The sequence below is a fragment of the Lampris incognitus genome, chromosome 9 (assembly GCF_029633865.1).
Source record: "Lampris incognitus isolate fLamInc1 chromosome 9, fLamInc1.hap2, whole genome shotgun sequence".
In the NCBI taxonomy this organism is placed as follows: domain Eukaryota; kingdom Metazoa; phylum Chordata; class Actinopteri; order Lampriformes; family Lampridae; genus Lampris; species Lampris incognitus.
This window is the reverse complement of record NC_079219.1, coordinates 6,934,317-6,949,119: the sequence shown is the minus strand read 5'-3', so window position 1 is coordinate 6,949,119 and position 14,803 is coordinate 6,934,317. Positions and strand designations below refer to the sequence as shown.

The 14,803-nt window shown below is 48.2% G+C and overlaps 1 protein-coding gene across 1 annotated transcript; it reads left to right on the top strand.

Moving 5' to 3' along the window:
• The first annotated feature begins 12,953 nt into the window (after positions 1–12,953).
• On the top strand, positions 12,954–14,469 carry cnr2 (cannabinoid receptor 2). The gene is made up of 2 exons (XM_056286104.1): positions 12,954–13,035; positions 13,382–14,469. The coding sequence occupies exons 1-2, from the start codon at positions 12,954–12,956 to the stop codon at positions 14,467–14,469; spliced, it is 1,170 nt and encodes a 389-aa protein (XP_056142079.1).
• Positions 14,470–14,803: the final 334 nt, after the last annotated feature.

The following is a 14,803-nucleotide window of genomic DNA, read 5'->3' as shown; positions in this document are numbered from 1 at the left end:
GTTTCACCAGGGGGAGGTAGTGCGTTGGAGGATCACGTTATCCCCCCCCCCTCCGGAACAGGCGCCCCGACCGACCAGAGGAGGCGCTAGCGCAGCGACCAGGACCCACACCCGGCTTCCCACCCGCAGACGCCACACAGCTGGCTGGGCATGCCTCGGGTGAGTGTGTGTGTGTGTGTGGGTGGGAAGAACGAGATCTCCATCTGCGCCACAGGAGGCTGTCACAGGGTGGTCTCCGGTTTCACCGCTTATCGTTCTTGCTCACCAAGTCTGTGACACGTGAACACGTGAGTACGGGATCGCCGGCGTCTAATGGCTGTCGGCACTGCAACGCCTCGGCGGCAGCCATGGTGCGTCTGCAACGGCGGCTGTACGCAGACACGTTGGAAACACGAACACGAACGGCCTCCTTCTGGCGTCGCTGGGCCCCGGAGGACGCCGGCGTGTTTCTACGACAGAGCGACGAAAGGCGCGGCGGAAATGACGCGCCCAGACACGTCATAAATAGTGGACAACCGAACGGACGCGTAGAAATTGTGCGCGGTCATTTTGACCGGTCGAGGTCGGTCTGGGTAGATTTTATCATAGCTTTTTTTCTTTCTTTCCGCGCAATGGATCTAAAACCCGGTTTAGCGCAACCTTAGCAGGATTTGCGGAGCGGCAGGTCTGTATCTTTTTTCCCCCGCAGTTATTAAACTCTGAAAAGCCGAGGCGGTCATAATGACCGCCTCGGTCGTTGTTCGAGGTACGTTCGGTTTGAGAAAACCTTAAAGAATGTGAATTACTTCCAATTCATAGCTCTTCTCTGACAACCGTTCGTATAGCTCGGTGTACACATTACGAAGGAGAACACAGTGGATAATCTCAACGTTTGGAATAATCTAGATCAGGGGGTCCCCAATAGGCGGCCCGCGGGCCACGTCCGGCCCGTGACGGGCTGATTTATGGTCCGCCAGAATTTTTGGAGAAATGCCAGAAGGAAGAATTTTTTTTATTTCCCTACCAAATAAATACATAAATAAAACTTTTTTTGGGGGGGGGGATAAAAAGGTGTTTCTAACTTCTGGTATTTCTACACATTATGTTTGGGAACACTATTCCAAACATAATTCCAGCAATCAATCCAACAAGAAATGCTACCTTGTAACTATCAGTTCCACCCCGCATTTCCCCTTGTGGGCTCGTCCAGCCCCCCTCACTTGCGTATCGACACCAAAACACACTAACGAACAACACGCTGCTGGAGGTGGAGTGGCCCGTGGTTTTAAAAGTGGCCCTAAAAGTGGGGACCCCTGATCTAGATACATGTAAAGCTTATCTGAGGTCGGGGTCCCAAAGAGACGTCTCTATTATTGGCCGGATTTTTCTCACAAAAATGGAGTGAGTGCATTTCAAGATTCATTTGCCCAGCTTAGTCCAGGTCACGCCCCAACATGCAACCAGGTCAACTTTACTTATATCTGGAACAGCAAAACAAACTATGTTAGAAAAGGAATTATGGCCCTCCTTCCTTGTGAGGAAGGGGGGCTAAAGGCCATTGACATTGAATGTATAAATTGTACTATCGAAATGAATTTGTTAAGATCCCTTGTGAAAAAGGAAAACCGCTTATGGGTCCATATCCCGATCCACATTGTTATGACGTTTGGAGGCATCAACCTTCTTCTTAGATGTGATTATGATTTAATTTTATTCATTGAATTTTATTAATTTTCTTTACTTTCATTCACCTTCTCTTTCTTTTGTTTTATGTTTGTTGTATCCGTCCATCCATTATCCAAACCGCTTATCCTGCTCTCAGGGTCGCGGGGATGCTGGAGCCAATCCCAGCAGTCATTGGGTGGCAGGCGGGGAGACACCCTGGACACCCCGGACAGGCCACCAGGCCATCACATATTTTTTTTATATATGTAGAATTTAAATGTTTCAATAAAAAAAGCAAGAAGGAAAAAATACAATGGAAATGGCAACAAAAAAACAACGTTCGGTTTGAGATTCTTCCTGATGATGATGATGATGATAATGATGACTTCCTGTTTGGAAGTATTTCCTGTCTGACTTGAGGTCAGGTTGCATGTCGCATCCCAGATAGCATCTGGATGTGGGCCACTTGAGGCAGTGATGCGGCACTGATGGTCTTCTGGCCCTGACAAAATGGATGTGAGCCTGAAGTGGCCCACATGTATAATAGCAAATATGGCCCAAATATGCCAAATCACATGTGGACCTCTTTAAGCAAAGATGCGGTGCTCTGGGCAACATGTGATCTGGATGTGACCCTGAAGTGGCCCGTGTGGTAAATGGTGAATATGGCCCAAATATCACAAAACAAATATGGCCACCTTTGGGAAATATGTGGCACATGCAGCATTGCTATGGCTTGGTTCTGGCCCAGATCTGGCAAACAGGAGCGGACCGCCCAAGTGCCATCATTCCACGCGGTATGTGGGCCGGATGAAAGTGTTGTGTGTGGGACGGGTCCGGGCCACAGCAGTTTTGCTATCCGGGATGCAAGTCAGAGTTAATTTTGATATTCTGAATGTCTTTATCCATGCTCAATTATCCAGGTAAGAAAATCACAGAAATCTGCAATTAGGAAATCTATCTGGGATGTCAACCATGGGTCAAAGTCAGACTACCGGCAGACTCAGCTTCCAAGTTGAGCTCTGTGATCGGTTCCTCTATTCGCCCCAGCTGCATTGGTTCTGGTTCTTACACAATCGACAGCTTCTTCAATTATTCAAACGTGCTTATCCTCCCCCAGTCAGTTCACAGAGGATCACAATGCTGTGATTGCAACTATTCCTCAGTCCTCTGTGAATTATATACATGGCCACTGAAACTCTAGTTGGTGGTCATGCACATATTTGCATATGAAACAGGTCGTTGTTTTTGGTCGTTATGCCACTGTATTGTTTATAAGGGTGGGGACATCTGCAGTCAGTTGAGACTGAAGAGGTCTAAACGAGCGATAAAATGTTTCTCTCAATGAACGTTGTGTCCAAATGAGCTGATTCAACTCTCTGTGATTTTCTTAACTGGATAATTGAGCATGGATAAAGACATTCAGAATATTAAAATTAACACCGACTTGCATCCCAGACAGCAAAATTGCTGTGGCCCGGACCCATCCCACACCCGACACTTTCATTCGGCCCACATACCGCGTGGAATGATGGCACTTGGGCGGTCCACTCCTGTTTGCCAGATCTGGGCCAGAGCCAAGCCACAGCAATGCCGCATGTGCCACATATTTGCCAAAGGTGGCCCATATTTGTTTTGTGATACTTGGGCCATATTCACCATTTACCACACGGGCCACTTCAGGCTCACATCCAGATCACATGTTGCCCAGAGCACCTCATTTGATTTGGCATATTTCAGTCATATTTGCTATTATACATGTGGGCCACTTCAGGCTCACATCCATTTTGTCAGGGCCAGAAGAAGACCATCAGTGCTGCATCATTGCCTGAAGTGGCCCACATCCAGATGCTATCTGGGGTGGACTCTGGGCTGCCAGGTGTGACTGAATTTGAGGGTAAAGCTTACTGCCTGCAACCAAAGAATGAGAAACTCCATCAACCAATTCTGAAACACACACTGCCCTCATACATATCCTGCACCACTCCTACATACTTCTCTGCCGCTCCCGACTTCCTCATACAATACCGCACCTCCTCTCTCGGCACCCTGTCGTATGCTTTCTCTAAATCCACAAAGACACAACTCCTTCTAGTAACCTTCTCTATACTTCTCCATCAACATTCTCAAAGCAAACATCACATCTGTGGTGCTCTTTCATGGCATGAAACCATACTGCTGCTCGCTGATCATCACCTCTCCTCTTAACCTAGCTTCTATTACTCTTTCCCATATCTTCATGTTGTGGCTGATCAACTTTATACCTCTGTAGTTGCTACAGTTCTGCACATCACCCTTGTTCTTGAAGATCGGTACCAGTATGGTTCTTCTCCACTCCTCAAGCATCCTCTCACTTTCCAGGATTGTGTTAAACAATCTAGTTAGAAACTCCACTGCCATCTCTCCTAAACATCTCCATGCCTCCACAGGTATGTCGTCAGGACCAACTACCTTTCCACTCTTCATCCTCTTCATAGCTGCCCTCACTTCCTCCTTGCTAATCCACTGAACTTCCTGATTCACTATCCCTACATTATCCAACCTTCTCTCTCTCTCATTTTCTTCATTCATCAGCCCCTCACAGTACTCCTTCCACCTTCTCAGCACACTCTCCTCGCTTGTCAGCACATTTCCATCTCTATCCTTGATCACCCTAACTTGCTGCACATCCTTTGCAGCTCGGTCCCTCTGTCTAGCCAATCGGTACAAGTCCTTTTCTCCTTCCTTAGTGTCTAACCTGTAGTACAACTCACCTTATGCCTTTTCCTTTTCCTTTGCCACCTCTCTCTTTGCTTTACACTGCATCTCCTTGTACTCCTGTCTACTTCCTTCATCTCTCTTACTATCCCACTTCTTCTTTGCCAACCTCTTCCTCTGTATACTTTGCTGTACTTCCTCCTTCCACCACCACCAAGTCTCCTTGTCTTCCTTCCTCTGTCCTGATGACACACCAAGTACCTTCCTAGCTGTCTCCCTCACTATTTCTGCAGTGGTTGCCCAGCCATCCGGTAACTCTTCACTACCATCCAGTTCCTGTCTTAACTCCTGCCTGAACTCCACACAACAGTCTTCCTTCTTCAACTTCCACCATTTGATCTTCAGCTCTGCCTTCACTTGCTTCCTTTTCTTGGTCTCCAAAGTCCTCCTACAGACCACCATCTGATGCTGCCTAGCTACGTTCTCCCCTGTCACCACCTTCCTGCACTTTCCTCCACTCTTGTACGTCACCCTGTGTTCCTCCCTCTTCTTGAAATATGTATTCACCACAGCCATTTCCATCCTTTTCACAAATCTACCACCAGCTGCCCCTCCACATTCCTTATCCTTGACACCATACCTACCCATCACCTCCTCATCACCTCCATTCCCTTCACCAACATGCCCACTGAAGTCTGCTCCAATCACCACTCTCTCCTCCTTGGGTACCCTCTCCACCACATCATCCAACTCACTCCAGAATTCTTCTTTCTCGTCCATCTCACACCCAACTTGTGGGGCATATGCGCTGATAACATTCAATTTCCAGCTTCATACTCATCGCTCTGTCTGACACTCTCTTCACCTCCAGCACACTCTTGACATACTTTTCCTTCAGAATTACCCCTACCCCATTTCTCCTCCCATTCGCCCCATGGTAGAAGAGTTTGAACCCACCTCCGATACCCCTGGCCTTACTCACCTTCCACCTGGTCTCTTGCACACACAGCATGCCTACCTTTCTTCTTTCCATCGTATCAGCCAGCTCTCTCCCTTTACCAGTCATAGTGCCAACATTCAAAGTTCCGACTCTCACCTCCACATGCCTCCCCTTCCTCCTCTCTAGCTGCCTCTGGACATGCCTCCCCCCCCCCCTCCTCTTTCGCCCAGCAGTAGCATAGTTTCCACCGGCACCCTGCTGGTTAACAGTACCGGTGGCGGTCGTTGGTAACCTGGGCCTCGACCGATCTGATATGGAAATCTGATTTATGATCCGCATATTTGATTTGGCAAAGATTCTATGCCGGATGGCCTTCCTGGCACAACCCTCCCCATTTATGTGGGCTTGGGGCCGGCACTAAGGATGCACTGGCTTGTGCATCCTCAGGGTTTGGGTTGCATACAATACTGCAGTTAAAAATGCAGTTCTGTGTGTGTGCGTGTGTGTGTGTGTGTGTGTGTGCGCGCGCGTGCGCTAAATGATAAAATTTCTTTCTGGGTCAAAATTATGAAGTCAAGTTTAATTATGTTGAGTTTCTGTTAAACTCTTATTTGTTTATTTATTTATTAACAAAGGAAGATGACACAAGGACCATATTTTTTGTATTTTCACCATTTTTTTTTTTAATGGGTTTTTGTCTCTTGTTTTTTCTCTTTCCCTTCAGTTTGTATTGACACGTTTTCACATCTCCCCTCAACACATTGCACAGTTCCCTCCTCTCCCAACTCCCTGTTGACCCTGTCTGCTCAATCATGATAAACTGAGGATGAAGGGCACGGGGGGCGGGGGGGTGAGCACATCATGTGGTGCACTGTATCTGTTTATTTGTCTAAGATGGATAAAATTGGGTAGCGCAGTGGTTAGCGCGGTCGCCTCACAGCAAGCAGGTCCCGGGTTCGAGCCCCGGGGTAGTCCAACCTTGGGGGTCGTCCCGGGTCGTCCTCTGTGTGGAGTTTGCATGTTCTCCCCGTGTCTGCGTGGGTTTCCTCCGGGGTCTCCGGTTTCCTCCCACAGTCCAAACACATGTAGGTCAGGTGAATCAGCTGTACTAAATTGTGTGTGTGAGTGTGTGTGTGTGTGTGTGTGTGTGAGTGTGTGTGTGGGCGTGGGCGTGGGCCCTGTGTGATGGTCTGGCGGTGTCTCCCCGCCCGCCGCCCAGAGACTGCTGGGATAGGCTCCAGCAGGCCCGCGACCCTGAGCGCAGGATAGGTGGTTGGGATAACGGACGGACGGATGGGTTAAACTGGTTTGGGGATCTTCATATGGGAGTCATCGTCACAGTGCTGGGTGGGTGGATGGGTGGATGGATGGGTGGGTGGGTGAGGAAATTTGTCACCACAGTGTGTACTTTAAAACAAGTATGCCTCCATACATATTTGCATATGTATGCATACATTTGTACACAGGTGCTACTGCATTTATAGTCATCAGTGGTCTCTGGAGAGATGGGATGAAAAGAAGACAGAAGATGACACCATAGAGCCTTGCCTGGAATGGGTCGTTTAGATTTGGACATTTTCCACCTGGATTCTTAACGAGGGTGTATTGTGTGTCGCCGCAGAAAAAATGAGACTTTATCGCATTTATTTTTCTTTAGTCCCCAGTGTTGTCATTCCCTCTAGATGCACACGGAATACTTCAAAAGTGCAAAAAAGTAGGGCATCCGGGTGGTGTAGCGGTCTGTTCTGTTGCCTACCAACACGCGGATCGCCGGTTCGAATCCCCGTGTTACCTCCGGCTTGGTCGGGCGTCCCCACAGACACAATTGGCCCTGTCTGCAGGTGGGAAGCTGGATGTGGGTACGTGTCCTGGTTTCTGCACTAGTGCCTCCTCTGGTCAGTCAGGGAGCCTGTTCGGGGGGGGAGGGGGAACTGGGGGGAATAGTGTGATCCTCCCACGTGTTACGTCCCCCTGGTGAAACTCCTCACTGTCAGGTGAAAAGAAGCGGCTGGCGACTCCACATGTATGGGAGGAGGCATGTGGTAGTCTGCAGTCCTCCCTGGATCAGCAGAGGGGGTGGAGCAGAGACCGGGACGGCTCGGAAGAGTGGGGTAATTGGCCAGGTACAATTGGGGAGAAAAAAGGGGGTAAAATGTTCAACAAAAGAAGTGCGAAAACGTTTCACCGCTTTACCTCACACTTCTTTTTTCTTGCTCTCCTCTTGTACCACAGCCCTCCGTCTCTCACTTGCTCCCTTTGTGTGTGTGTGTGTGTCTCTCTCTCTCTCTCTCTCTCTCTCTCTCTCTCTCTCTCTCTCTCTCTCTCTCTCTCTCTCTCTCTCACCTCCCTCTCCCCCCCTCACCCCCCCTCACACACTCTACCAGCAGCAAGGTCGAGGCGGTTAAGCAGAGCGGATGCTGCAGCTGAGAGAGACGTTTTCTCCGCCGGATCATAACTGACGGGAGAAAACAGAAGGTAAGCCTCTATAGGGGGTCTTTTCATTCACTCAGTGAAGTCCTTTGAAATGTGCACCCCCCCCCTTACCCCACCCCCACCCTCCACCCACCATGATTTGGCTTCAAACTGGGATCGTCCCTGAAGAAATGCATGGGAAAACATAGTGCGAGTATATATTTCAAAGTTGTGAGAATGCGGATTTGTTCAGCTTGGACGCCTGCCTGCTTTGAATACCGGCGTGTCTCAACAGTGTGGCCGGCGCGGATACTTGGTGAACAGACTCGTGGCATTTTTACTTATAACAGTTGTAGATGTTCTTTGTATCGATCCCCCTGTGTGTCAGACGGCGCTGGTGGTGTTTTGAAAGAATTGGCAGAGGGGAACAGTGTCTCAACAGGTTGTTGCCACATCATATTTCTTCATACCATTGATGTGACTGCAACGGATCACTGTGAAACAAATCAGATTTCCAGCATAAACGGCCCCTTTCTTTGCCGACGCTCATTAGGCACAAGAATATTACAGGACCAAGGACCTTTTATTAGAGTCCAAGCCAAATGCCCTGTCGATCGGGGTGTTCACCAGTAGGGAAGGAGAGAGAAAGCCTGAGGAGGATTAATATCCAGGGTGCATGCGCGCATACACATGTCAATGGAATTGAGAAATATAATTTCCTCGGCAAATATAATTTCCCGCTCTGTGATGGCCTGGCGGCCTGTCCAGAGTGTCTCCCCGCCTGCCACCTAATGACTGCCGGGATAGGCTCCAGCATCCCCGTGACCCTGAGAGCAGGATAAGCGGTTTGGATAATGGACGGATATTATTTCCCAATTTATCATGGCAATTATTTAATTCCACTCTGACATCAAATGAGGAGCGAGACAAAAATGGGTCTGGGTACGACGTAAAACTGCAACCGTCGGGCACCCCCACTTCAGCCCTTGGGTTGTTGTGAGGAGAGTGTGTGGACACCCAGCAGGATGAGAAACAACACCTGTCAAAGGGCGGATGAGTTCCTCTGTGAACCAACGGCCATCCATATCTGGAGAGGAGATAGGGACCACCAGGTACTCCCCCTACTGACACACAATGATGACTCAACCTGTTGAGGCATCAGCTGTGCTCCTGTGCCCTCCATAGGTAACAGAACTGATAATGATAATGATGATGATGATGATGATGATGATGATGATGAGACAAAAATTGGGCCCTGTGATGGCCTGGTGGCCTGTCCAGGGTGTCTCCCCGCCGGCCGTCCAGTGACTGCTGGGATAGGCTCCAGCATCCCCGGGACCCTGAGAGCAGGATTAACGGTTCGGATAATGGCTGGATGGATGGAATTTCCTCAGGGCAATAAGGGACTTAATGGAAAACAATTTACTTCCACCTCCTCTGCCCATAGATTCGTCATGCTTTCATGAGGTAGTGTCATATCTGTGATGAATGACGGGAATAAGGAGGCGAATTAGGAGGACAGGAAGAAAAGGCACAGTTCATTTAGATATGACTCCTCTTCCTCTTCCTCCTGGGACGATGGTTCTCTGACATTCTTGGTATGATATGTGGCTCAGCTAATAAGGAGGTTGTTGGAGAGCAGTCATTTATACCAGCAATTCATAGAATTGCTCAACATCCGCGTCATCACTTGTCGTCATCTTTCACTCGGTTTCTTCTCGGTATTCCAGTGTTCAACAGCAGTTGTGGGTAATATTCTATTTCAGACAGATTTGCAAATGAACTTCATTTTGTGTATTAATAAAATCCAAAGCTGGTTAAAATTGTTTGGCTCGTTTAAACTGTGAAGCATACATTTTTCCATCGTAGTTTTCAGCCCACCTATGTATTAGAGGTGGGCACTGCCATTTACAGCAGCTCGGTGTACTCTCATCTAATCCTCAGACGTCATCTTGCCGTCCAGTTTAATCTATTGATTGCATAGGTTCAGCTCAGAGGCGATTGTTTGACTCACTGGTGGCCTTCACATCACCTATCCACTACCAAAACGCTTAAATATGATGCACTCTAATTCCAAAAGGGGGCAGTATTCACCCTACCTAGAATACATCAGCGGCAGTTATTAGTTTTCCATCCATCCATCCCAGACAGTATCCGGATGTGGGCCACTTCAGGCAGTGATGCAGCACTGCTGGCCTTCTTCTGGCCCTGACAAAATGGATGTGAGCCTGAAGTGGCCCACATGTATAATAGCAAATATGGCCCAAATATGCCAAACCAAATGTGGGCCTTTTTTGGCAAAGATGCGGTGCTCTGGGCAACGTGATCTAGATGTGACCCTGAAGTGGCCCGTGTGGTAAATGGAGAATATGGCCCAAATATCACAAAACAAATATGGACCACCTTTGGCACATGTGGCACATGCAGCATTGCTATGGCTTGGTTCTGGCCCAGATCTGGCAAACAGGAGCGGACCGCCCAAGTGTCATCATTCCACGTGATATGTGGGCCGGATGAAGTGTCGGGTGTGGGACGGGTCCGGGCCACAGCAGTTTTGCTATCTGGGATCCATCCGTCCATCCTCTACGTCTCATCTCTGCACGTGAGACTGGGTGACTGCACACAAGAGTGTGATAACATCAGTGTAACTTCCCCACTGTGATGCTGCTCTCTGAGTTCACCAGGCTGCAGAATTTCAATTAGACCCCCACAGGTGACGATCATGCTGAAATCGGTCCCGGTGGCCTCAGTGTGTGGAGACATGTTGACATCTGACAGACTTGAGAGCGTTTATCAAATCACAGGGTTGCAGTTGTAAACCTACATTTTTAGAATGGTGCAGCTATTGTTTGTCGTATAAGGGTGATTCTTCAATTAAGGGAGTTTTGCTGTCCCCGGGGTAGATTTTAAAGATTTTTTTAAAGAGTTGTTGTATTTGTTAGAGTCAGGTTGTGTTAGCTATGAAAAAAAGGTTTGTGTCTCAGTGATGACATTTTAATGCTTTTTCAGTATGTCGAAAATTAAAATGTGCCAGAATTTCACTATTGTGGGCTTGTCCCCAACCCAGACCTTTTAACTTCCCTGTAAAATAAAGTCATAAAATGGTTAAATTCATTAAAGCTTCACTTTGCATTTTCTCATGATAATCTATAAAGACATATTTCACATTCATACGGTTTATATATGTGCAATTTGTTCCATATTCAGCATATTGTGCTGAATATGGAGCTGCCAGGGAAGAGGAGAAGAGGAAGGCCAAAGAGGAGGTTTATGGATGTGGTGAGGGAGGACATGCAGGTGGCTGGTGTGACAGAGGAAGATGCAGAGGACAGGAAGAGATGGAAACGAATGATCTGCTGTGGCGCCCCCTAACGGGAGCAGCTGAAAGTAGTAGTAGATATATGTGTAATTTGCACATTTTTATAGTTAGATATGTCCCTCATACATCAGTACATCACACCCAGCATTTTAGACTCAGTAACGTTTTTTCAAACAACAACAACGTGGTTGCCATGGAAACGAGAAGTGCCAGAGGCGCGTGAGCAGTCATGGCAGAAGCGTGACTTGTTCATGTGCACAAATGTGATGTGAAGGTTTATACGTCCTGATCTGACAGGATGGTTATTAGGCGTCTTTACCAAACACGTTACTAGCTGAGTATTTTAGCTCAGAAATAAGAAACTTCACTTTATTCACGTATATTCATGGTACATGGTATGCTAGCTAACGAGTTAGCTTAGCAAGTCTAAGACTGAGCCAACTTTTTCTCCAAAAAGGTGAAAACTGTCATGACCGTCACATTTTGCTGTTATAACTTTGAAAATAGCATCATAATATCACACTTATTTTGTAGGACGATCAAAGATAGGCTGAGATATTTGTTCCACACCACTTAATAGAGCTTTTGAAAAGGAACAAAACAGATTTTAAAGAAATTTATTTATTTATTTATTTTAAATTTCAAAGGACAAAACTGCCCCAAATTGAAGACTGGCCCATAAATGAGTGTGAGTGTGACGTGTATCAGGGCTGGAGACGGCGGCTCCGTGAGTTCAGAGGTCATGTTGAGACCCCTGCGAGGTCATGCAGTCTTTTCACTGTTTTCAGCATTGGTGTGGAGTTGAGTGATATTGGAGTAATGAAAGGGTAAAAAGGATTTCTTCCCCTCTTTCTTCCTTTCTCTTTTTAATTACGTCCTTTCCCCTCCAGCGAGTGTTGTGGGTTTATGACTTGCTGCAGACTTCGCCTGTTGGGGCCCTTGGGACTATTTCCACAGGAAACAACATTAGCCAGTGTTGTAATGGTCCTTATCCCTTTGCTCAGACTTCCACTAAATGATGTGTCGTCATGACAACGCCTTCCAACGCACGATGACTCCTGTTGAGTACTGACGGAAAGATAACTAATTTATTGTTTGCTGATATCAATATGATATTCGTAAAAGCTTGCAATAGTTTTTTTCTCCTTTCACAGGGACTCAGCTGTTCATTCACTCGGCTTGAAAAGCTGTAGGTCAAGGTTGGTATAATGACCCATGGCAAACTCTCCTGAGGAGGACTTGATGGGGGGATATATCATCTATTCTTTAATGTGTCATAAAGTGGTTGTCTTGGCACGGTGGCGCAGTGGTTAGTACAGTCACCTCACAGCAAGAAGGTTCTGGGTTCGAGCCCCGGGGTAGTCCAACCTTGGGGGTCGTCCCAGGTCGTCCTCTGTGTGGAGTTTGCATGTTCTCCCCGTGTCTGTGTGAGTTTCCTCCGGGGGCTCCGGTTTCCTCCCACAGTCCAAAGACATGTAGGTCAGGTGGATCAGCTGTACTAAACTGTCCCTAGGTGTGTGTGTGTGTGTGTGTGTGTGTGTGTGTGTGTGTGTGTGTGTGTGTGTGTGTGTGTGTGTGTGTGTGTGTGTGTGTGTGTGTGTGTGTGTGTGTGTGTGTGTGATGGCATGGCGGCCTGTCCAGGGTGTCTCCCCGCCTGCCGCTCAATGACTGCTGGGATAGACTCCAGCATCGCCGCAACCCTGAGAGCAGGATAAGTGGTTTGGATAATGGATGGATGGATGGATGGACGGACGGATGGACGGACGGATAAAGTGGTTGTAAAAGCTGACATATTCTCATTGGATGATAAGTTTCGTTATTCATCACAGCTGTGTTCATTATGTCTGTTGTGCTGTCATTGAAGAGAAGATTATCATTCAAATTGTCCCCCCCCCCCCATTTAATAATCCTGATGTTATTCCCTCCAAAATAGCAGCAGAAATGGAGGGCTGGGGAGGTTCCACCTCATCAGGAACCATTGAAGACAAACCGAATGAGAGCAATTCTACATCAACGCCCATAGGTATGCAGCCTAACAAGAGGCACTCTGCCCCGGTCATCTGAAAGGCCCAGTTGAGGCATTGAGGAGTTTGAGTTATAGACAGAAAATAAGCTTTGTGTCTCTTTCCCAGTCTAATTGAAAAGACAGGCCTGTTTTACCCAAGTGATAACATACATTATTGATGCTAACAAACCTTTTACAGCATCGGAAAAGATAAAATAAAAAATAACCTGACTTCATTGTTGTTTAGTGACCCGTCAATCAATTTGGGAGTGATAGCAAATTCAATCCTGTGTTGTATATTTTTGGTGGCAGGATGACTCTTTTGTTTACCGTTGAATTAAGGATTGTGCCTTTAACCAACCAGCCAACAGGTCGTGTGAGAATCTGGACTGCTACATGGTCCTGATCCAGGCCGAGAAAACAGCCATCGGCTCCATCTGCTTTCTGGCTGGTCCCATCACCCTGCTGGAAAACGTTCTGGTGCTGTGCGTGATCGCCACCACGGCCTCACTGCGACAGCGACCTTCCTATTTGTTCATCGGGAGCCTCGCCCTGGCTGACGTCTTCGCCAGTTTCTTCTTCACCACCAGCTTCCTGGAATTCCACCTGTTCCGCCGCAGCGATGGCCCCACAGCCTACCTCTTCAAGCTGGGTGGCGTCACCATGGCCTTCACTGGCTCGGTGGGCAGTTTGCTGCTGACCGCCCTCGACCGCTACCTCTGCATACACCAGGCCCCAAAATACAAGGTGCTGCTGACCCGTCGCCGCGCCCTGCTGAGCTTGCTGGTGCTGTGGGGCGTCTCCACCTTCATCTCATTTCTACCCCTCATGGGCTGGAGGTGCCACACGGGACTGACCCCGCCCTGCTCATGCCTATTCCCTTACATCAACCGGAGCTACATGGCCTTCTGGACCAGCTTCATCCTAGTGGTACTGGCTCTAATCCTGGGGGCCTATGCGCTCATCTTGTGGGATGCCCACCACCATGAAGCCACCATGTCCAGCCTCCAGGCGATGGGGGCAGGTCAGGCCCGCATGAGGATGGACATCCGTCTTGCACGTACGTTTGGTCTGATACTTCTCATTTTGGTGGGGTGTTGGCTTCCCGCGCTCTCCTTCATGTTGGCTGACGTCTCTGTGCTGCTGACGCATGCCCAGCAGAGGGCCTTCGCCTTCTGCAGCACCCTCTGCCTGGTTAACTCCGCCGTCAACCCTCTCCTGTACGCCCTGCGCTGCCGAGAGCTGAGACTTGCTCTGATGCGGCTGTCGAGGGCGCTGTTCAAGTTTGGCGGTTGCCAGAAAGCCACGGGGGACTCAACCTCAGCCCTGCCGTCAGGAGAAGACAACAGCTGTGCTACTTTCTCGCAGGGAGACACATCAGTGATGGACAACAGCCAATTGAACTCTGTCTCGGGAAGAGTGGACAGGCAGCAGCTGAGCTCTCTAAAATGAAAGCGAAGGAGAGCTGAATGAAGGAAATAGCTGCACAGTAGATAGAGCGCTTCTTCCGTGTTTGTGGCAGTGTGCTGGTGATGGAGAACAAGACATAGTATTACAATATGTGACAGGCTAAGGATAATATAGGCTCAAACCACAAAAAGAATTCACTGTGCAGCACAAATGAAATCCACAACACCATGAATTAGAATACTTTGCGGACAAATGCTTGGCATGCTTACTTACCCTGCACTCCTGCACAATTTCTGTGGTGAAATGCTACCAAAACAGTCAATTCGTTGCTTCGGCTAACCGCAGAGCTGAACCATATTGGAGAAAATCGAAATTA

Excerpts from the sequence above, each read along its gene's own strand:
- cnr2 (XM_056286104.1), top strand. The coding sequence starts at position 12,954 with ATGGAGGGCTGGGGAGGTTCCACCTCATCAGGAACCATTGAAGACAAA. Across the intron at positions 13,036-13,381 it reads TTCTACATCAACGCCCATAG|CCAACAGGTCGTGTGAGAAT; the intron begins GTATGCAGCCTA and ends TTAACCAACCAG.